The 24444-nt window shown below is 41.2% G+C and overlaps 1 protein-coding gene across 3 annotated transcripts in view; it reads left to right on the top strand.

Moving 5' to 3' along the window:
* The window catches only part of mphosph8 (M-phase phosphoprotein 8), a 94362-nt gene extending 73914 nt beyond the window's left edge, over window positions 1–20448 (top strand). For 2 of the 3 annotated variants that reach the window (XM_068033689.1, XM_068033688.1), the window contains exons 10-14: window positions 1608–1762; window positions 3277–3431; window positions 9902–10032; window positions 18217–18300; window positions 18953–20448. In XM_068033689.1, coding sequence (XP_067889790.1) covers window positions 1608–1762; window positions 3277–3431; window positions 9902–10032; window positions 18217–18300; window positions 18953–18994 — 567 coding nt within the window. In that variant the 3' untranslated portion in view covers window positions 18995–20448. Of the gene's footprint in view, window positions 1–1607; window positions 1763–3276; window positions 3432–9901; window positions 10033–15580; window positions 18166–18216; window positions 18301–18952 lie in introns of those variants that run through there. The other variant, XM_068033690.1, reaches the window with a different exon arrangement.
* The last annotated feature ends 3996 nt before the right edge of the window (window positions 20449–24444 follow it).

Below are 24444 nucleotides of genomic sequence, written 5' to 3'. Positions count from 1 at the left end.
CTGACCCTAATTTTTAATTCCTCTCTGGCCACGGCGGAGGTGCCAGCGGACTGGAGAACAGCTAATGTGGTCCCACTATTTAAGAAGGGTTGTAGAGATAAGCCAGGGAACTACAGACCAGTGAGTCTCACGTCCGTGGTAGGGAAACTATTGGAGAAAATTCTGAAGGAGAGAATCTATCTCCACTTGTAGGGGCAAAATTTGATTAGGAATAGTCAGCATGGCTTTGTCAGAGGGAGATCATGCCTAACAAATTTGATTGAATTTTTTGAGCATGTGACTAGGTGTGTAGATGAGGGTAGTGCAGTTGATGTACTTTACATGGATTTCAGCAAAGCCTTTGACAAGGTCCCACATGGGAGACTTATCAAGAAAGCAAATGCACATGGGATACAAGGTAACTTGATAAGGTGGATTCAAAATTGGCTTAGCTGTAGGAGACAGAGAGTGATGACAGACGGCTGTTTTAGTGACTGGAAGCCAGTGTCCAGTGGCGTACCACAGGGATCTGTGCTTGGTCCCCTATTGTTTGTCATTTATATAAACGACATAGATGACTATGTGGGGGTAGGATCAGTAAGTTTGCGGATGACACAAAGGTTGGCCGAGTGGTTAACAGTGAGGTGGAGTGTCTTAGGTTACAGGAAGATATAGACGGGATGGTCAAATGGGCAGACAAGTGGCAGATGGAATTTAACGCTGGAAAGTATGAGGTGGAAGGAGTAATGGGACCGGAAGTATTCAATGAATGGCCTGACACTGGGAAGTTCCGAGGAACAAAGTGACCATGGCGTGTTTGTCCATAGATCTCTGAAGGCAGAAGGGCAGCTTAATAGGGTGGTGAAAAAGGCATATGGGACACTTGCCTTTATCAATCGAGGCATAGATTACAAAAGCAGGGAGGTCATGTTGGAGTTGTACAGAAGTTTGGTAAGGCCACAGCTGGAGTACTGTGTGCAATTCTGGTCGCCACATTATAGGAAGGATGTGATTGCATTGGAGGGGGTGCGGAGGCGATTCAGCAGGATGTTGCCTGGGATGGAACATTTAAGCTCTGAAGAGAGGTTGGATAGGCTTGGGTTGTTTTCGCTTGAGCAGAGAAGACTGAGGAGTGATCTGATCGAGGTGTACAAGATTATGAAAGGCATGGACAGGGTGGATAGGGAGCAGCTGTTCCCCTTAGTTGAAGGGTCAGTTACGAGGGGTCACAAGTTTAAGGTGAGGGGCGGGAGGTTTAAGGGGCATTTGAGGAAGAACTTATTTACCCAGAGGGTGGTGACTGTCTGGAATGCCCTGCCTGGGAGGGTGGTAGAGGCAGGTTGCCTCACATCTTTTAAAAAGTACCTGGATGAGCACTTGGCACATCATAACATTCAAGGCTATGGGCCAAGTGCTGGCAAATGGGATGAGGGAGACAGGTCAGGTGTCCTTAATGCATCGGTGCAGACTCGATGGGCCGAAAGGCCTCTTCTGCACTGTATTATTCTGTGATTCTGTGACCGTGGGGGTGGGAGGAAAAGCTATCGATATGCTAGTTCTGTTGGAACAAGAAGGAATAAAAGTCATAGCATTTAAGAACATTTGTGTTTTTGATCTTTTCTTTCTAGGCTTGTAAGAGAGGAAATGCTGACATTGTAAGACTTCTGCTAGAATATGGTGCTGATTGTGGCATCCTTTCTAAACATCAGAACAGTGCTCTCTACTATGCTAAACAGAGCAATAACGTATTAGTATATGATCTTTTAAAGACTCATGTGGAAACGTAAGTCCATCACCAAGAATATTACATTCAATTGCTATTTAAGGTGACTAAAATTGATTTAGTTTCAACAGTCTATAATGTCCTATTTATTTAATCCACCTAAAATACATTTGGTATTATGCTGCTTGCTCTTTTGATTATATGTAGGTTTGTATTTTTAGCAGCTCTGGTTAGATATTTAATAATCACTTCCCCAATAACCAAGTTCATCTAATGAGTAGCTAAACCATCTGGAATAGGCAGGTCCCAGGTTCAACCCTTGGCCTGTGCAGAGCTTCTGAACTCAGCTGGTCCCTTTTGGCTTTGGCACCCTGGTTTAGGGAAGGTTCTTGCAAATGATTATCTGGAGATCCCTGCTGGAATGGAGTGTGAACAAGGCAAATATCCTGCCAACACTCATTGGCTGGGCTTAGAAATACAGTCCCGCCACTCCATTTACCCTGGACAGCCACTTATTTTTGGCATCTGGTGCGTCAGTTACAAAGGTTGTTTTTAGGCTGTTAAGTGCTTCCACTCAGCCCTAAATGGCAAAACCTGCTGAAACTCTAGCTGCATTTGTAGTACTTGCTGTAGCGGTGAAACTGCCCAAATCGCTGCGTACTTTAGCCTTATTCAGATCTTCTTAGCTTAAGAAGGCACAAAAATTTCATCTTGCAGAACTTGTCTGTAGTCAGGAGTATTTTCCACAATTTAATTATAAAGAAATATTAACAATTGAGAAGCCCAGAATTCCTATTCAGATTAATGACAGTAAATTGTGTCAGGGAGTGGGAGAGAAATGGAGGGACTGCCTGTGAGGACCCACTTCTTGACCCTGACTTTGGAGGATCACCTCCAGTAAGAAGAGGGAAGAAGTGGAGATCTGAACCAAAATCCCAGAGTTGATCGTGCTTAATCAACAATTTAACTTTTAATTTCTGAAGTTGTCAAAACTCTGCTAGAAATTAAACACAAATACACTAGCCACCGCATATAGCAGGCAAATCATGTAATGAGAACACACTGACTAAAAATATGGTGCCTGGACCTGAGGGTTACTGGGGCCTGTGGATGCATACCATGCCAAAGAGTTAATGCAATTAAGAGGGAAGAAAATTAAAACAGAAAGTATTTTCATAGGAGTGTGACCTTTTCCAGCCTTGGTCTTGTACTTTCTTTCCCTCTCCTTTCCCCAGCGCCATACATTCAGGACTCTTATCACAATTGTTTTGATAGGTGCCATCAGCAGTCGGGTGCTTAGTTTTCCTTCAGTTTTTTTTTCTTGCCTGTTTCTGTCCTGTGGGTAATTGCCTGTCAGTGTGGCTGAGATCAGCAATTTAGTTATGTTGGAGACCACAGGAACAAACTCACACCATGCTGTCCAGAGTTAAATGTAATTCTTAACTTATTTGACCTTGTATTTTTCACTGTGACACGTTTGGAAGAGACTCAGGAATGCAGGATTTGTTCTGGCAAATTTCTAAGCTATTTGGATTTAAGGACTTAAAAGATGTACAATTTATTTTTCTAACCAGTATATCCAGAGTAACAGATGAGACAATCAGGGATTACTTTGAAGCACGCCTGTCATTGCTGGAGCCTGTGTTTCCTGTAGCTTGTCACCGACTTTGTGAAGGACCAGACTTTGCTTTGGACTTCAACTACAAACCTCAGCACAGTTCAGCTGAAGGTACGTGAGTATATTGCAGTATAAACATAAAATCTAATACTGGGTAGGACAGGCTTCATTGGTCTGTTCTCAAAACATTAGGGGGCATCTTTTTGTGGGCTGTGGAATGATTGAGTAAATTATCAGCAAGAGATTTCACTTTTGATTCTAGCTTTTTGTTTTTCTATGACCTAAAGCACATACTAAGAAAGCCAGTTTTTATTTGAGAAAAAGGTTGTTGTAAATCAGAAATAAAATGCAAAATGTTGAGAATGCAAAACTAGCAGTATGGGTTAACATCTTGAGTGTGGTGATTCTTCAGAACTGGTCTGGTCTGGTCTGGTTTAGAGCTCTTTGATGCAACTGATCAAAGCAGAGTGTAAGGGAGAATATCAAATTTAAAAAAAAAAGTTCAAAAACATTAACTCCTCCGTTCTGAATTTCCAGCTTTTTCTTTCTCCCTTCTGTTACCTTAAACTGGAGCACTCTTTGATTCCAGTCTGTTAAATTTGTTCAGCGAGGTTGTCAGAAGCGCATATACTGGACTAAAAATATGCAGTGTATGTGTCGCAGCTGCAGTTTGAATTAATATAAATTTAATTGATTCAACATTCCTTTAGGGGTGTAAGTTCACTTAGAGAAAAGTAAGAACAAACATGCATTAATGTAGCACATTTTGTGTCCTTGGAGCATCTCAATCACAGGAAATTAATTATTTTTGTAGGCAAATGCGGCAGCTAATTTGCACAAGGCGATATCCCACAAAGAGTATTTGAATAATCAGTCATCTGTTTTTGGTGGTGAGGGAGGTATGTTGGCTAGGAGACCAAAAGAACTCCCCTCCTCTCTGCATAGCACCTTGGGAAATTTTAGGTCCAATTCATTCTATTCATAGAATCCTAGAAAGTTTAAGGCACAGAAAGAGGCCACTTGGTCCATCGTGTCTGTGCTGGCCGAAAAACGAACCACCTATTCTAATCCTACCTTCCAGCATTTGGTCCGTTGCCCTGCATATTACAGCACTTGAGGTGCATGTCCAGTTTTGAATGAGTTGAGGGTCTCTGCCTCAACTACCCTTTCAGGCAGTGAGTTCCAGACCCCCACCACCTTCTGGGTGAAAAAGTTTTTCCTCATCTCCCCTTTAATTTTTCTACCAATCACTTTAAATCTATGCCCCCTCGTCACTGACCTCTGCCAAGATGAATAGACTCTTCACCTCCACTCTATCTGGGCCCCTCAAAATATTGTACATTTCAATCAGATCTTCCCTCAGCCATCTCTGTTCCAAGGAGAACAATCCCAGCCTATCTAATCTTTCCTCATAGATGCATTTTTCAGTCCTGACAACATCCTCGTAAATCTCTTCTGTACCCTCTCTAGTGCAATAACATCCTTTCTGTAATGAGGTGACCAGAACTGCATACAGTACTCAAGTTGTAGCCGAGCCAATGAGTTATACAGTTCCAGCATAACCTCCCTGCTTTAATCTACACCTCGGCTAATAAAGGAAAGAATTCCATATGCCGCCTTAAACACCTTATTGACCTGTCCTGCTACTTTCAGGGATCTGTGGACATTCACTCCAAAGTCCCTCACTTCCTCTACATTTCTCAGTATTTTCCCATTTATCGTGTATTCCTTTGCCTTGTTTGATCTCCCCAAATGCATCAACTCACACTTCTCCAGATTGAATTCCATTTGCCACTTTTCTGCCCATCTGCCCAGACCATCAATATCTTCCTGCAGTCTACAGCTATCCTCCTCGCTATCTACCACACGGCCAATCTTTATGTCGTCTGCAAACTTCTTGCTCATGCCCCCTACATTTACGCCCAAATTGTTAATATATACCACAAAAAGCAGGGGACCCAGTACTGAGCCCTGCGCAACGCCACTGGAAACAGCCCTCCAGTCGCTAAAACAGCAGTCAACAATTACCCTTTGTTTCCTGCCACTGAGCCGATTTTGTATCCACTTTGCTGCATTTCCTTGGATCCCATAGGATTTTATTTTTTTAACCAGTCTGCCATGTGGGACCTTGTCAAAAGCCTTGCTAAAATCCATGTGGACCACATCAACTGCACTATCCTCATCTATCTTCCTTGTTACTACTTCAAAATATTCGATCAAGTTGGTCAAACAAGATCTTCCCTTAACAAATCCATGTTGACTATCCTTGATTAACCTGTGCCTTTCCAAGTGACAGTTTGCCCTGTCTCTCAGAATAGATTCCAATAATTTGCCCACTACTGAGGTTAGACTGACTGGCCTGTAATTATTCGGTCTCCCCCTTGCTCCCTTTTTAAACAGCAGTACAATGTTAGGAGTTCGACAATCCTCTGGCACCACACCTGTATCCAGAGAGGACTGGAAAATAGACCTTCTCCTATTTCCTCTCTTGCTTCTTTTAACAGCTTGGGGTACATTTTATCTGGCCCTGGTGATTTATCAACTTTCAAGGATGCTAATCCCATTAAAACATCCTCTCTGCCTATGTTTATCACATCCAATACTTCACACTCCTCCTTAACTACAATATTTGCATCGTCCCCTTCTTTTGTGAAGACAGATGCAAAGTATTCATTAAGAACCATACCAACATCTTCCGCCCCTACATATAGGTTACCTTTTTGGTTTTTTATGGGCCCTACTCTCTCCTTCGTTATCCTCTTACTCTTAATGTATTGATAAAACATCTTTGGGTTCACCTTGATTTTGCTTGCCATTATTCTTTCATGCCCTCTCCTTCCTAATTTCCTTTTTGATTTTTTTTGATAATCTGAAACCAACATCTCTGACAATGTTGCATTCCCTCAGTACTGCATGAAGCATCCATCTAGATTATATGTTCAAGTTACATAGTGGAGCCTGAACCCTTGATACCACTTTGCCAAGCTGTTGCAGTCTCGATCTACATTTTGAATCATTCAGGCATAAGTTGTCTCAGATGCTAGCTAGCACAGGCTGACTCCAGGAATTGAGCATATTAAAAACAAGAAATGCTGGAAATACTCAGCAGGTCTGGCAGCATCTGTGGAGAGAGAAGCAGAGTTAACGTTTCGGGTCAGTGACCCTTCATCAGAACACTTAAAGTAGTTCATTGGCCATTTGGCTGTGAAGCACGTTGACATCTCCTGAGGAGATGCAGGTTGTGTAAATGCAGGTTTAATCCCCCGCCCCCTCATCCCCTCTTTCCATCTCTTTCCTGCCCCCAATAACACACGCACACATTGCACAATGCTGTAAAGTACTTAAATATTTTTGCACATCATAAGCACCAGAGATGTATGTTGTTCTGTTTCTCATTCTTGTAGAAACATCTTTGCACAAATTCAATAAGAAAGGGTAACTTTTTAAAGCATCTAGAAAAACTGAAGCCCTTTAGGACACAAACAATTTAAACCAGAAGAACCATGTGTGCAACTGTGCATTTGATATTAATAAACTGCTAATTTGCTTCTGCTTCAGTTATATTAAGTACAGTCCCCACCACTTGCACTGTCTTCACTTATCCTAGCCAGCTGCCTATATCATGCATTTCAATTAGTTGCTTGTGAGCAGGACTTGTGTTTTAAGCATTCCTCAACTAACTTTCCTGCAATGAAAACACTGTTAGCTGAAGTTTAACGAGAGGAAATGATTTTTAAAAGTCACCTACTTGTCGGTTTCTGACACCTTCCTACTGTTTTAAAATTAAATATTGAATACTGAGGGCATGTTTGAAAATTCTGAACTTCAATCGGAGAGCCCAGAGGTAAGGGAGAGCAAATGTCAAGGAGAGGAGTTTTTAAAAAAAAAAAAATCCTCTAAAGTGATATCAGTAGAAGGGAAGGAGCTGATCGGTGAGTTCCTTTTGCAGATCAAATCAGGAACAAGTCTCAAGTTTATTTCTGGTAAGTTTTGAAAGTCGTCTAATAAATAGAGGCTTTTAGAATATTTCCAGTGTTTAGTACTTAATGCATATAAAAAGAAAAATAACATGCAACAAGCTAAGTAGTGGATACAAATATTGTAAATAATTTAGGCTAAGCTATGGCAGAGCAGGTTGTGTGTCTGGACTGCAATATGTGGGAGTTTGTGGATAGTGGGACTGTTGCGAGGGAACGCATCTACTGATATCTCTGGTTCAGTCATTGAGCTAGAGTGCGAGTTGGAGGCACTCCCATGCATACGGGAGCGATATCTGAATAGTTTGCTCCAGACTATGGTCACACCTTGTAATCATAAAGCGATACAGCACTGAAACAGGCCCTTCGGCCCACCGAGTCTGTGCCGACCATCAACCACCCATTTATACTAATCCTACATTAATCCCATATCCCCACCTTCCCTCAATTCTCCTACCACCTAACTACACTAGGGGCAATTTACCATGGCCAATTTATCTATCAACCTGCAAGTCTTTGGCTGTGGGAGGAAACCTGAGCACCCAGCAGAAACCCACACGGTCACAGGGAGAACTTGCAAACTCCGTACAGGCAGCACCCAGAACCGAACCAGGGTCGCTGGAGCTGTGAGGCTGTGGTGCTAGCCACTGCGCCGCCCCAGATAGAGGTGCAGATTCAGAATGGGGTTGGTGTGACTGGTCTGCAGAGTAATGTTATTTATGTGAACTTCCAGAAGGTATTTGTTAAAGTCCTATGAAGACACCATTGGCTAAAGTTGAAATTAATGGTTTTGAAGGAAAATTATCAACCTAGTTAGGAAATTGGCTGAGCCGTAGGAGACAAAAGGGATAATGGGCAGGTCCTCTAATTGGCAGGATGTGAGTTGTGGTGTCCCACAAGGATCTGTGTTGAGGCTTCAACTATTCTTCATATTTATTAATGCCGTAGATAAAGGAATAGAAAGCTACATATTGAAATTTGCACAAAAATAGGTGGCATGGTAAGCAGAGTAGATGAAAGTGCAAAGAAATGTTGATGGATTTAAGTGAATGATTAAAACTGGCAAATGAATTTCAATGTTGGCAAATGTGAGATCAACCACTTTGGACCTAAAGAGGATAGAACAGAGTACTTTCTCAATGGTGAAGAGCTAGAAACAGTGGAAGTCCAAAGAGACTTGGGGGTCCAAGTATATTGATCATTTAAAATGTCATGAACAGGTACAAAAAATAATCAAAAAGGCTAATGGAATGCTGGCCTTTATATTCTAGAGGACTGGAATACAAACGGAAAGAAGTTCTGCTTCAGCTATACAAAGCCCTGGTTAGACCACACCTGGCGTAGTTCGAGTAGTTCTGGGCACCACACCTTAGGAAAGATAATTTGGGCTTGGAGGGAGTAAAGCATAGATTTACCTAAAGGATACCTCGAATTTAGAGTTAAATTACAAGGAGAGATTACACAAACTCTGGTTATATTCCCTGGAATTTAGTAGGTTCAAGGGTTAATTGATTGAAGCTTTCAAGGTGTTAAAGGGGAACAGATAGGGTCGATAGCGAGAAACTATTTCTGCTGGTTGAAGTGTCTAGGACTAGAAACTATAAATTAGAAATAAAAGCAAAGTGCTGGAAATACTGAGGTCTGGCAGCATCTGTGGAGAGAGAGAAACCGAGTTAACGTTTCAGGTCTGTGACCTTTCATCAGAACTGGCAAAGGTTAGAAATGTAATAGGCTTTGAGGAAGTGAAGGGGGAGGGGGGCTGAACAACACTGTGATGGGGCAGGAAAGATTAAATGACAGATGTCACGGGGAAAAAAAGGCAAAGAGAGTGTTAATAGTTGTAGTAAAAGACAGTAACACATTCTCTGGTCTTTTACTACAACTATTAGCACTCTCTGCCTTATCTTCCTTGACATCTCTGTATTTAATTTCTCCTGCCCTCCACCCTATCTCACACCTTTCCTTTTCTTGTTGTTCACCACCCCTTTCAGTTGCTCAAAACCTATTTGATTTCTAACCGTTGCCAGTTCTGATGAAAGGTCACAGACTTGAAATGTTAACTGTTTCTCTCTGCACAGATGCTGCCAGACCTACTGTATATTGCTAGCATTTTCTGTTTTTATTTCAGATTCCCAGCATCCGCTGTATTTTGCTTTTATTTTTAGTCTAGAAATTAGTTAGACCTTTTCAGGAGTGAAATTAGAAAACACCTACCCAAAAAAGGTGGCAGAAGTTTGGAACTCTCTTCCATACAAGGCAGTTGATGCTAGATTAATTGTTAATTTTAAATCTGAGATAGGTTAACAAAAATCTATCAAAGGTGCAAAGGCATGTGGGGCAAAGTTGGATCGCAGATTAGCCATGATCTCTGGTAGAACATGCTCAAGGGACTAAATGGCCCACTCCTGTTCCTATGTTGATGATGTTACCCTTGCTGTTAAATTTAATTTTGATGTTGGGATGGCAGTTCTGACTGCACTTCAGCCATTATGCTGGCTATCTTGTACATTGGGTAAATCGTATTTGTGAGGGCGCATCCACTATGAGGTGGAGACTGTATTTGTATTGTAAAGATTCAACTAATCCAGGATTATTTTTCTCTAGGAACTGGGATTCTTCTCTTTATCTTTCATGCAAACTTTTATAGCCATGACCATATAGTGGCTAAACTCTGTGGATCTTGCAGTGTTCAGGCTGTTATTCTAAATGATAAGTTTCAACTTCCTGTATTTTTGGTAAGTACTTGTTTATCTTGTTCATTTTGTGTTTTTCTCACGATAGATATATAGCCCAACTTGATGGACTGTGCAAAAGTTTTCAACTTACCGCCCTAGCATAAAACCGGCGTTTCCATTGATTTCAATTTTATGTTTGGGCAGCAAGTTGAAAATCTATGCTGAGCATGAATTTCAAATGTTATGTTGTTGTACATAAGTGGTATATGAAGCCACAGGACTTGTATGATTAAAGGCTCCTTTTGCCACCAATAACTCTGGAGTAAATAACTTGGACAACAATAGACAGATGAGCATTTGCATACAGGGCTAAGATACAAATTGAAATTTTTCACTCAGATATGCCTTCACTCTAGGTTCCATCCTTCAACACTGACTCATGCAATGCAACAACTGCATTAGAAGCAGAAACAAGTATAAGGTCTGCATCAATATCTGCTGAAAGCTTTTAAAAACAGTGTTGAAAATCATATCACAATTTTGATACTACCACAGATTATCCAGGAAGTGTTCCCAGGGGGGCTGGTTAGCTGCCATAAATGTAAACGTGTACTTGCATATCACTGTGTAAATGTCACTAAGTTTGTCAGGTTCAATTTTAAGTAGCAAAATTGTCAGCTTTTGGCCATTCGTCTGCACTCAGGATTTACACAATGTGTCACGAGTTACACATCAGCTGAGGTATATCATCTGCATGCATTTCTGTGCCTAAACGATTGGCTCTTCGGACCTGCATACTTCAGGTCTGCCAACACAGCATTGTGGAAGATGTTCAACACAGTCCCAAAAGCTGGGATTAATGGTCAATTATAAGAAGTGTTACCTACAACCCAAGAAGAAGCCTGTAGTCTCTGGAACATTGTTCCAACCAAGTTTACCTGCCTTCTAACTACTTGAGGATCTGATAGCCCCTTTTGCCAAAGGGTCCTAGATCCCATTGGGTCTGATGAGATCTTTGTAGGTTTTATGTGACCACTTCAGCTGTACTTACTCAGCCACTGACCAGCCTAAGGAGAACAAACCCAGCTTTTGCATCCTCACATTGTGACTAAAATCCTCCATTCTGGTAAATCTCCTCTGCACCCTTTTGAAGGGCCCGCTCATCCTTCCTGAAGTGTGGTGACAAGAACGGGATGCAATACTCTAGTTGTGGCCTAAACAGAGCATTATAAAGGGTTCAGCATAACTTCCCTGCTTTTGTACTCCATGCCTCTATTTATGAAGCCCAAGATGCCATATGCTTTACTAACCACTCTCTTGAGGTCCTGCCACCTTCAAAGATTGATACACATGCACCCCCAGGTCCCTCTGTTCCTGTACACACTTCAGAACTGTGCCATTAAGTATATATCGCCTCTCGCTATGCCTTCTGCTAAAATGCATCATCTCAGACTTGTCAGTATTAAATTCCATCTGCCACCTGACTGCCCATTCTGCTAACCTATCTATGTCCTGTTGCAGGTAGTTCATATCATTCTCACGGTTTGCTGTCATCAGCAAATTTGAGATTCTGCTGTTTATTCCAAGATCCAAGTCATTTATATATAGCAAAAAAAGCAGTGATCCCATCACTGACCCTTAGTGAACATTACTATCTACCATCCTCCAGTCTAAAAAGTAACCATTTACTATGACTTGCTGTTTTCTGTCCTTAAGCCAATTTTTTTTATCCAATTGGACACTGACCCTCCTATTCCATGAACCTCAATTTTGCTAACCAGCCTTTTATGTGGTACCTTATCAAATGCTTTCTTAAAATCCATATAACATCCGCTGCATTCCCTTTATCAACCTTCTCTGCTACTTTATCAAAAAATTCAATTAGATTAGTCAAGCATGATGTGCCTTTTACAAATCCATGCTGCTATTAATGAATTCGAACCTCTCTAAGTGTCTGATATTTTCCCTGACTGCTGTTTCTAAAAACTTTGCACATCACTAATGTTAATCTAACTGGCCTGTAGTTTCTAGGACTGTCCTTACACCCTTTCTTGAATAAGGGTGTCACATTTGCCCCACACCAGTCCTCTGGTGTATCTCTCGTATCCAGGGAAGATTGACAGATTATGGCAAGCCCTTGCTCTTCCTGCCAGTCTTTGGCTTCATTCTACCCTCTTCATCACATTGAAATTAGCCCTCTTTCAATCTAGACACTCTACCTTATTTTGTTCCTGGCTATTATGCATTACTAGTCTAAACCTTATGATACGATGATCACTCTAACCCAAGTGCTCTCTGGCAGATATTTGGTCCACTTGGCCCACCTTATTTCCTAGCACCAGATCCAGCAATGCCTCTTTTCTAATTGGGCTGAGAACATACTGATCAAGGAAGTTCTCTTGAACATTTTAGAAATTCCTCCCCCTCCTTACCCTTTACTGTAAAGTTACCCCACTTGATATTTGAGTAATTAAAGTCCCCCAGTATCACCACTCTATAGTTCTTGCATATCTGATTTTCCTGCAGATTTGCTTCTCCAACTATTTAGAAGCCTATAGAATACCCGTAGTAGCGTGCTCGTGCCCTTTTTGCTCCTCGGCTCTAACCAAATGGATTCTGTCATTGTCCCTTCAAGGACATTCTCTCTTTCCAACACTGCAATGTCTTCCCTAATCAGCACTGCCACCCCACCTCCCTTTTTCTTTCTCTCATTTTTTTCTGAACACTTTATGTCCCTCTATATTAAGTGCCCAGTCATCGTCATTTTTAAGCCATGTTTCTGTTATTGCCACTAGTCCCATACTGCAATTTGTGCTTGTAGCTCACTGACATTTTTGTGTGTTTACACACAATCATTGTAATCCTATCTTTGCATTCCTCATGGTCCTTCTCCGTCCACTCCCATCTAATACGGAACTACTCCCTTCTCTAGGACTGTCTAACACTCTCACTCTGACCCCCACCTAATACTTTGCTATTTCCTACACTAGTGCTATCTCTTCCAATTCTCTGTGCACCTGGGTGTTCCTCTCTTGTATTATATCCTCTTTCCTACATCCCTGCCAAGTTAGTATAAACCCTCCCCACTAGCACTAGCAAATCTCCCCGTAAGGAAATTTGTCCCAGCTCTGTTCAGGTCCGGTCCGTACGGGTGCCACCTCTAGAACTGGTGCCCCAGGAATCTAAATCTTTCCCTCCTGCACCATCTTTCCAGCTATGCATTCATCTGCACTATCCTCCTATTTCTATCCTCACTTGCGCGTAGTACTGGGAGTAATCCGGAGTTTACTACTTTTGAGGTTCTGCTTTCTAATTTCTTACCTAGCTCACTGAACTCTTTCCGCAGGACCACATTCCTCTTCCTACCCATGTTGGTAGCACGACTGCTGGCTTTTCACCCTTCCCCCTCAGTCTGGAGGCTTGACAGTTCTTTTCCTGAATGTGAAAGTTTCTGTATGTTTCCTCTGCTACTGATCCCAAGAATGGCTCAAAAGATATGAGTAAATAAAGTGAGTTATACTGGTAACCTTTAGAGGTTGTGTGGGCCATGGTTCTGAGAAATCAAGACGATGAGCAGAGATAAGTACTTCTAACTCACAGGGAGGGTTTTCTCAATTTGGTGTGGTGAAGTATTGTATCCAGTCAGCAGCCTGGCTATTGAATGGCAGCTGTTAAATCAGATTTCCTGTTTCCAGTGCTAGGTATTTCAGTTCTTGCCACAAATGCATTTAATGCTTATAATACAAATGTATAGTTTGTGCAGTGGTATTTTACGAGATTGATAAGTACCATCTGATGTGATGTCCTTTTTATTCCACAATGCCCCTTCAGCATTGCTAGTGTTACGGACATGTGGTAAGGGGTGTGGGTGGTCCCCATTGTTCACCTCCCGATTGACTGCAATTGTGTTTTGTTTAAAATGATGGGTTAACCCCTGAGTGTTTAACTTGCCAAATAAACAGACAGTGACCTGTTTTAAACCTACAAGAAAATCTAAGATTAACTATTTATTGAATATTCATTCCCTGAAATGTTCCCAACACCACTCTCTCACATGCACCCTCAAGAAAAAAAGAGAAGGTAAAGGGTAAGAGTTCAAAGTGTGGTAGATGTTTGTGGTTTATGGTAAACCTGTTGAATCTTCTAAGTAGGACAGTCTTTTAAAGGTGCAGGCCTGGTATTTGTAGTCTTGAACTTGTTGAGGTGTTGTAGATTTCTGGTTAAGATCTCAGACTGGAGGTGACGATCACTTTCAGTTCTCTGCTGCACCAAGTTGAAGTGTGGAGTTAGCAGCAGGGCTGCTTGTTTAGACTGGATCTTTCCACAGCCCCCAGCTCGACTGCCTTCTCTGATGTTGTTGTGATCACTCCGTCTCTTTTTCAGCCATGTTGGAATTCAAGATGGCTTTAGATGTTTTCTGTCTTGCTGAGGCGGGACCAGCTGTACTTCTATAGTGGTTCTTTGTTCCTAAAAATGTTCACCTTTTAAGGTGAACTTACAAGTGTTCGTAAGAGCAAAATATACGGATGCTGGAACTCTGAAATGAGAACAGAAAGTACCGGAAATACTCTGGTCTGGCAGCATCTGTGTAGCGAGAAACAGAGTTAATGTTTCAGGTCTGTGACCTTGCATGAGAACAAGTATTAGTTCTGCCTATGTGACTTTAGGTTTCAGTTCTTGCTGGACTGCACAGTGGCCTTTTGATGGCCCCATTTTGAGGGCATTTCACACCCCATTGTAAGGAAGGTTAGTTGATGATGAAAAGTCTGGGAAGGCCTTCGTCTTAGTTTGTTTGAGTAGAGCTCACATCCATGTGTGGTTATTTGTCTTCCATGCAGATGGAGTTGATTGATTTTTCAGTCTTAGTAGACCATGGATGTGGATTACAGTGCTGGAGATGGTATGAGTCATGACGTGTCCTCCATTTAGTTGACAGCCAATGCCCCAATCTTTTAAAGTTGTTCGAAGTTTTTTAACATTCCAGTTTGTTTCTATATTTCCATCGCTATACTCCTCATGAGCATGACACTAGTATCTGTTCAATGTTGATTTAACACCTGGTTCTGTTATTTGAGTTTATGTTGCAACTATTTCTTTCCTGACCTCCTTCCTGGTATCCTGCCTTGTGCAAACTGTTTAGAAGTCGTCCATCTTAATTTCCCAGTTGGGCCTTTTACTTGCCACAAGTTGATGTATTGTCTATTCCAGTTTCTCTTTGAATCTATGAATTTGTTTCACGTGGAAAGCTACATTTTTTTAGGATTAGCTTATGGTCACAGTGTTAGTTAACTGCAAACCCTTTTTTGTAGCTCAGTCATATTTGATCTGATATTTAAGCTCAACTGTTCTTAGGAAAAAGAGAAGAAATTGCCTTACATAAAAATAATGAATCAATCCTGTTAGTACAGAAATCAGACCTGGAATGTAGTTTCCACTCTTAAATTGTTCTGTTGAAGAGAGACATTTAAAGCAGTTTCTACAGTGATTTGTTTCCTGTGTTGTAAGGACCAAGGAAAACCATTGTCTGAGCAGAATTTAGCTTAATAGTTGAGTACATTTTAATGTTCCTTTTAATGTCTTGGTCTCATTGCCTCTCGAACAACCTCAGCCTTGCCCACGACCGTCCTGATGCCGTGGTTCCACTGATGACACTGTCACCGAAGACAGTTACCGTAAGTTGTATTTGCCAATGGTTAGCGGAGTCCAATTTTTTTCAGCCTGCAGTCTGTCTTTTCAAAACAACTGCCAACAGCTCTAAAACAACAACTGGTTGTTTTTGCTTCCACCCACTGCAGAGTATTCTTCTAAACTGCAGTCTGAGCTCCAGTCACATCTCTGATCATAACTTGTGTTTCAAACAAGTTGGGGCCAGTTTTGTCTTTCCAGGATACTCTGGTGCGTTTGGTTTCATTTCCAGTAAATGACTGTCTCGGAAGAAAAACACAAGCTTTGAATCCGAAGTCATAGCACCTAACACTCCATTCAACAGGGTAGCTGTATAGAATGCAGTCTACAAATGAAGACTCCATCGCAACACTGAAACGTTAACTGTTTCTGTCTTGGCAGATGCTGCCAGACCTGCTGAGTATTTCCAGCTGTTTGTTTTTGTTTAAGATTTTCAGCATCCACAGCTTTACAAATATGTTCCCTAACAGCACAGATGTCTGAGTTCCACATCCCAACTAATAGATCCAAGTTGGATTCACAAATTCTTCCTGACTGATGCAGGTTTATGCTCATGTGGATTTTATTTAACTTACTTTTGTGCCCTCTTTCCCAACCTTCTCACCAAAACCACAGTTTTAATCTCTCAGCACATTTGTGGTATTGTCTGATATACATAAATTTGAAGTGATGTGCTTTAATGCACAACACTGTCAATATCACAACATGTGGAAATACATTCACACACAGCTTCTGCACTTTAGTGATTTGATTGGTGTATTCCTTGTGAAATTGAAAAATTACTAAAGACAAAACAGTACACAATTGGAAATCTGAAATCTAAACAAAATGCTGGAAATATTCAGCAGGTAAGGCAGCATCTGTAGAGAGAGAAACAATTAACATTTCAGGTCGATGTTTTGTTAGAGCTGCAAAATGTTACAGATCTAACGGCTTTTAAGCAAGCAGAGAGATGGGGGACGGGAAGCAAGAACAAAATGGAAGGTATGTGATCAGGTGGAAGGCAGGAGTGATTTCAACTGACAAGACATGGTCGTGCAAGGCAAAATGAGTTAGTAATGGGACAAGAAAAGAGGGAAAAAAAAGGGTCAAGAACATGGGTCTGCAGCCACATGTGGCTCATTGAAGACTTGTTCTCCTCATGACATTGATCGATCGAACCCATGTTGATGGTAATTAAATAGTTTGTTTTGCTTTTTATACCAACATTGTACTAGTGAGAAATTATCATTCAATTAACAGCTTTTTTCTAAATACCTTAAATATTATTGAAATGTATGTCTGCCTTGTTTTTCATATTGGCATTTCAGCTCTTAAGATATGGTGTTTTTGACTAAATTATTTTAAAAAAAGGCTTTTCATTATTAAGTTTGCTGACCCCTGGTCAAGAGGAACTGTAAATGACAACAGCAGAATAATTACCAGCACCTGTCTGGGGGAGAAAAAAGCAGTGATTATGATGTGAAATTGTTGAAATCAATTTTTGGGCCGGAGGCCGTTAAGTGTCTAATTGAAAGATGAGGTGCTATTCTTTAAGCTTCATTGGAACAGTCAGAGGCTGAGACCAAGGCAACAGTGTGGGAGTGGAGCAGTGATTTAAAATGGCAAGTGACTGGAAGTTCAGGGTCATGCTTGTGGGCAGTTACTCAATTTCTGTTTGGTCTCCCCACTGTACAGGAAACTGCATTGTGAGCAGCAAATATAGTTTACTAAATTGAAAGAGGTACCAGCAGAACACTGTTTGAGGTGCAGTAATTTAAAGGCACCAACTTGTACGTGGGAACTTGCGGGATGCTGCGCAGTTTACAGGAAACATTGAGCAGTTGTGGGAGTTCTTGGGCTTGCAGTAGATATTGGTTAACAACCTATCTCCAACATGGAGACAGAGACAGGGAAGGCAAGTGTTGGAAACGGACAAAGTGAAGGCAAAGGAGGTATGGAAAATGTGAAGCAAAGTTGCCAACATTTTCCATTTGGGGCAAAGGAAGGAAGCAGCACTGATGGCCATCAATTTCCTGGGGGAAGAAAGTGAGGGACAGGATCCGAGTAGAACTGGAACAAGAATCTTCCATGTAACTCACAAAAAGATAGGCTTTGCAGGACCTGTATGGATTTCCATACTGATGTCTTTTATTTGGAGGAATTGAGAAGAGTCAAAAGAGAAGTTGTTCAGTGTAAGAATGAGTTTAGCCAGGCAGAGGAGGATGGTGGTGAATTGGGACTGATTGGGCCTCTGTTCAAGAAAGAAGTGGAAGGTGAGCAGACTGGTGGTGTCTGAAGATATCGAGGAACTAGATGTCCATGGTGGAAAGGACCAACTGATCTCTTCAGTTTCATTTCACCTACACACCTTTTTGGATCTTGATGTACTTATAAAGGCAATATTTCACCACTGTTGGTGGTTGTGATAGTGTTCTGCTTGTTTAAATTTAATAAGTCAAATGAGTTTGAATGGATTTTTTTTTCAGCATTTAGATTATAATACCAGTTTCTTTTAGACTCAATGTTCTGAAGAAACATTGAAATTTTGTTTGTGACCAATTGTTTTTGTTTTTGCAGGATAGTCATTTTATTTATTCCTTCAGTCCACTGCCTGGCACTAATAAGTTATTTATTAGACTTGCTGAAGCACCTACTGCCAAGGTAGGCACACTTTGACAGATTGTAAACTCTGGAAATACTTCAGATATATAACATTTTGAAATAGTGAAATGCTCTAATCGCAATTACAGACCAGCAGTGGAGCAGGTGACTCCATTTTTAATCGGTGAGAATGTTTATTCCTTGCACAAAACTATTTTCAAATCTTAATATAAGAGTACTTAAATTAATTTAACCTACCTGTTGTGATATTACTGTTTGAAATTGCAGCAGAGGGTGATTAATTTTCCTTCCTTTGTCCAAAAGTGGTCACTTGTATAGTTCTGTGGCTGGTGGTAACCTCTACCAGTTGAATGGTCTTCATGCATGGATGTAGGTACTGTGTTGGTGTGGTATTCAACTGTTGATCAGGGACAAGGGTCACATAGGTAGTGATCAGGCATAGGACCCTTGCTGATTTGATCTGCAGATGCCTGGCTTTGAGAATCAGTACTTTGGCAAAGTATTCAACCATAGGTGGAAATACAATTATTTTTAATAGTGTCCTTGCCTCAGACCCACAGTCCAATCTAACTCAACACCATGGCAGTTAAGCATGGAACATTACTTCAGACCATTAAAATATGCATGAAAAAGGATGCTGAAATATGTTGGTCTGATACCAATTTCTAATGGAACACTGCTTTTGTTTCAGGTAAAGCTGCTTATTTGTGCATATAGAGTCCAACTCCAGTGAATGTGTGCCCACAATGCAGTTTTTCTATCTGTGGGTTAATCGTAATTATGGACAGATGTGAGCATTGTTTTTACGTACGGCTCCGCCTGGACAGGTGGGATTTTATGCCGAAGTGTCTGTCTGGAAGTTATGAACGCCTTCTTTGAAAAACAAGTTTTACAAACTGTAGTTACTGTATTGTTTTTAAAGTTGTCTTTTTGTAGATGGCAATCAATATTGTGAAGAGAGCTGGTGCAGTGCCCATTTGTCTGTGTAAATCCTGACTGTATATACAGACTTTCCACAATGTGGAATGGAGTGGTAATATGCTCCAGATTTTGAATATTTATGAAAGGTATGTCTGAACAAGTTGATACCTTTATTTCTCTGTCAGGCTACTACACTTCTTTCCTGACTGACTAGGTACTGAAACAGATCTGAGACTGGTTAATTATTTTACTTGGCTCATGCCACTTGGCATTGTGGGATGGAGGGTGAGTAGATAATCTGCTTTGAAGCCTCCACTGCTGTTACTCTGAAGTACAGTAGAACCACCAATGTAAGGCCAGGATCATTTTCACCTTTGAGAATCACAAGTGTGAGCCCACGACTATCACTTCATTACCATAGCACATTTCTTCACTGGTGTTCCACCTTTACTAGTTTGTTGTTTTATTAACATTTCTTATGCATTTTTTTTTTTGTATTTATGAATGTATAGTATATCATGGTGCAGAGCTGCATTTTAAACTTTGAATATTCTGGCATTCCTTTTAGAAGTCATTGTATAGGCCTTAACATAAATGATTGACAACATATTTCTCATCTCTTGTTTGACGTGCAAATACAGACACACTGAACTGATGTTTCTTTTTTGAAATGTGAATTTACTTGCATTCTGTTGAATTATCAGTTAGGAGCCATTATCTACTACTTCTGTTTATACTCTTAAGTCTTGTCGAACCCATATTGGCATTATTAGAATGACCTTTGATAAAAGTTATTATTAAGGTTCTTAGTTTTTTGTTTTCTTTTGAGGCAAGAAGTGGTGTATGGTATAGTAATTACAGTAAATAAATTGCATGCTTTCAAAGAAATGAATATTTGACACTACATACACAACTCTATAATGTGCCTTACTGTTCTCTTGCTGGTTATGTTATGTGAACTACCAGTATGTGCCTAAACTATAGCAAATACTACCAAAAATGCTGACTTGAGGAATGTGATTGTTATGAAAGTTTTGTTCTATCCCATGTAAAACTCAAATTCTTTATTGAGCTTTTGTAAATTTCATGTATAATATAATTTCTAATGTTTAAGAATGAACTTTGGTATTAATCTGTTGAATACAAAAAAAATCCACATTTCTTGAAAGAAAAGGGGAAATGACAATGATTAACAACCTGACCCTTACTCCAAGCAAAGCATTGTACCAAGACATCTTGTATTCCTTCAGTAAAATATAAAAGGACCATTGCCACTCATTATTGTGCGGCTCTAAACTGTGATAATTCTCCACGAAGCAAAATGTTCCTGAAGACTAATTTTTTCCATAGCAAATTGATCTTCCCACTGCTTCTGAATTTTTGGAAGTAGGACCTTATTGCAACTTTTCCCAAAATATTGCTCCGATTTTTTTTAAAGTAAAAGTTTATTAGAAATTTCAATCACTGTATTTACATAACTTCATGAAACATTTACATTATATTGGGAGGAGATTTAGACATTAAGTTTTAAACTAATTGAAAAAATGGGAAATCATGTAGCAGATAAAGTACATAGAGCAGGAATACATTTATCCCAAACATTAAATGTAGCCATTTGTTTTTATTGAGGAAAAGTTTATTTCTTGTGATAAGACATGAATTGGAAACTAATCTCTAGGAAAAGGAGAGCCAGGGGAGGGAAAAGACAAAAAGAGAAGGAATATCAAAGCATTTGTAATCCTTGGTGCTTCCTTCTGGCTGTCTACAGCAGGTAGTGGCAGTACCTATATGCTGTTATCTCAGCTGCCAAGGAATAGACGAGGCCTGAAAAAAAACTCAAGACATTTTCTCCCCAAATTGAAACTCTATATACCTTAAACAAAATAGCTTTAGGCCAGGACATACAAACATACGAATTAGGACATTTACTCAGTGCTACACCCAGTCAATAAACTAAAATATCTCAGCATGTTGGAAGGCAGCTGATTAGTAAATTAAGGCTTTTGAAGGCAAGCAGAGGAGTAACAGGGCAAAGTGGTTTACTACAGGTGTGCCAAGTTAAAAATAATCTTATAACTAAACTGGATCCAGTCCTCAATTGATTAACTCTCAGCATTTTTCTCAGGCTGTTACTAGGTAGCATTCAGGGACACTTACACTAGCAGATTCCCTTTCCCCATACTCTTGAGACCAATTGTAGCACCCTTTACTGCTTGTCACCCCCCACCCCCATGGCAGAGTTAACAATACAAAGCTGAAGAAGGTTGGTGGGTGGGCCAAGTCATGGAGTGATATGTAAATGCAAAATTACAGTTAAGGGATGGAGAGTTATAAGAATTCTGCAAGGGCAGGAGCAATAGGTGAACAGATTTATGGGGTTAGAATGCAGAATCTTTAGATATGGAAAATCATTTACTAACAATCGTTCAGCAGTGATTCATAGATGGAACTGGGCCTCCACAGGGGGAATATCCAGGCAATATTAATCATATCAGATAGTTGATTAGACAAGTTGCCAGTGCAGGTAATTTGGTGCCAAATTTCAGGAGAGCTAAAATTTCCAAGGACTTTAGCAGGTTACATGGGGGGGGGGGGGGGGGGAAGAAATCCTGCTGCATTATAATAACTTTAGCAAAGACGACAAATGGAGGGCTTTTAGAATGTTTTGTTGTCCATTAAGTATGTAACTAAGATATAAAGATGGGTATGTGAGGTAATAAATTTTGGAAGATCTAATGCAGGTGGGAAGTATACAGTAAATGGCAGAACCCTTAGGAGTATTGACAGGCAGAGAGATCTGGGCGTACAGGTCCACAGGTCACTGAAAGTGGCAACGCAGGTGGATAAGGTAGTCAAGAAGGCATAAGGCATGCTTGCCTTCATCGGTCGGGGCATAGAGTATAAAAATTGGCAAGTCATGCTGCAGCTGTAAAGAACTTTAGTTAGGCCACACTTAGAATATTGCGTGCTATTCTGGTCGCCACACTACCAGAAGGATGTGGAGGCTTTGGAGAGGGTACAGAAGAGGTTTACCAGGATGTTGCCTGGTCTGGAGGGCATTAGCTATGAGGAGAGGTTGGATAAACTCGGATTGTTTTCACTGGAATGACGGAGGTGGAGGGGCGACATGATACAGGTTTACAAAGTTATGAGCGGCATGGACAGAGTGGATAGTCAGAAGCTTTTTCCCAGGGTGGAAGAGTCAGTTACTAGGGGACATAAGTTTAAGGTGAGAGGGGCAAAGTTTAGAGGAGATGTGCGAGGCAAGTTCTTTACACAGAGGGTGGTGAGTGCCTGGAACTTGTTGCTGGGGGAGGTGGTGGAAGTAGGTACCATAGAGACGTTTAAGAGGCATCTTGACAAATACATGAATAGGATGGGAATAGAGGGATACGGTCCCCGGAAGAAGGTTTTAGTTTAGGCAGGCATCAAGATCGGTGCAGGCTTGGGGGGCCAAATGACCTGTTCCTGTGCTGTACTGTTCTTTGTATATAGCAAAATTAAACCAAAATAGTTTAATGGAGACAGCCAGAGACAAATTGAAGTAAAAGGGAAGTATTTTACCAGATCCAAGGAAAATAACAAATATAGATTCTGGATAGGTGTGCAGTAACGAGGCCATTTTTTAAAAATTGGGAGGTGGGGGGTCAGAGAAAAGCAACAACTTGCATTTATATAGCACCTTTAACATAGAAAAACGTCTCATAGCAAAGACCAGATCAGGTCTTTTGACTCTGCAGCTGTTTTCGTGACTGAAGGGGGTGGGGTTGCCAGAGCTGAGAACTTGATGTAATGTCAAAAGTAGGCCTTGCTGAGACTTTGTATTTAAGAGATTAGGCTGTTGATCCAGATGGTATCCAACATGGGATACCTAAGGAAGTAAAAGCTGTATTGCGTCAGCTACCAGCTACTAGTACAAAAGCAAAATACTGCAAATACTCAGGTCAGGCAGCATCTGTGGAGAGAAACAGAATTAATGTTTCAGGAAAATAACCCGGCAAAAAGGTTATTGACCTGAAACATTAACTCTGGTCAGAATATTCTGGGCCCGCTGGGGACAAGTTGAGAAGTGGGAAGGCTGGCAAAATGGCACAGGAAGTTGGTGGGGAGTGGTGGGAAGATATTCCATTTTACCAGCAGCAGGCAAGTTAGTAGAGTGACTGCCTGCTAGGTGGTCAATTAAGGGCCAATTCCCTCCTCTGCGGGCATTTTGCCAGTGTTGGGGGGGCCTGCTGCTGTGGGGAGACTGCTAGGTTTCCCAGTGGGCTCCAGGGTGGGGGGGGGCCCCTCCTTTAGGGGTGCTCCATGACCCATGGAGGACCCCTGGCAGCAATGGCTGCCCCTGCAGCAGCACTCAGCAACTCCTTCCCTGGTTACCAGGGCCTGCCAGCCATGTCCCCGCTACCTCCAACCAACATGCTAGGCTCTGAGGGTGCTTGGCCATTGAGGCACCCTCTCCCTGCAGCTTAAGCAATGACCACTGCTAGTGGTGGCACTGCTGAGCTGTCGACCAGCCCCAGTAACAGCCACTTAATTGGCTGCTGCCAACAAAATGTGGCCCGTTGTCCTGCCAACCGCTAAAGCGGGGTTGCTGCCAGCAAAATGTGTCCCTGGCCGGGTGACTTCTGCCATCCCAGGAAAATTCAGCCCTCTCTTTCTCCACAGATGTTACCTGACCTGCTGAGTATTTTCAGCATTTCCTGTTTGTCTGGAAATGTTCCCATGGACTTGACAATAGCCATGTAAATGAACTGAGGCTCTGCCTGAGCTAGATATTCCATGGCATTTGAAGGAGAGCCAACACTCTTCCATTATCCAACACAAACAATAATAACATTTGATCATTGTTCACATCTGTCTACAATAATAAGTATACTTCAAAAGTGATTCATTACTAATAAAGCATTCTGGGATAAGGATTTATGTTTAAGTTAAATGTTGCTATTTAAAACAAATTTGCAGGGAAGGTTTGACACGAAAATAGGCACTGAACAGGTGCCAAGACTAAGGGGGCATTAAACAATGTTAACTTGGCTCAGGTGCTTTAACAAATCCGTATCTATTGGGGGAGGAATGGACTATTCCTGTCAGCCTAACGAGGTGTTTGCTGGAAATATATTGTTGGCAGATGGTGTGAATTTGGTTGACAGGTCTGTTGGCAAATCCCTGAACAGGAATAAGTTGGAGACATAACCTTTTCACTTCCTGTGATTACAGTTTTGTACATTCATCTGTCTATAAAATGAAGCAACTTAAGTGTGC

The sequence above is a fragment of the Heterodontus francisci genome, chromosome 6 (assembly GCF_036365525.1).
Source record: "Heterodontus francisci isolate sHetFra1 chromosome 6, sHetFra1.hap1, whole genome shotgun sequence".
NCBI lineage: Eukaryota > Metazoa > Chordata > Chondrichthyes > Heterodontiformes > Heterodontidae > Heterodontus > Heterodontus francisci.
Note: the sequence above shows the minus strand (reverse complement) of the source record. Positions and strands in the feature narration are given on the sequence as shown.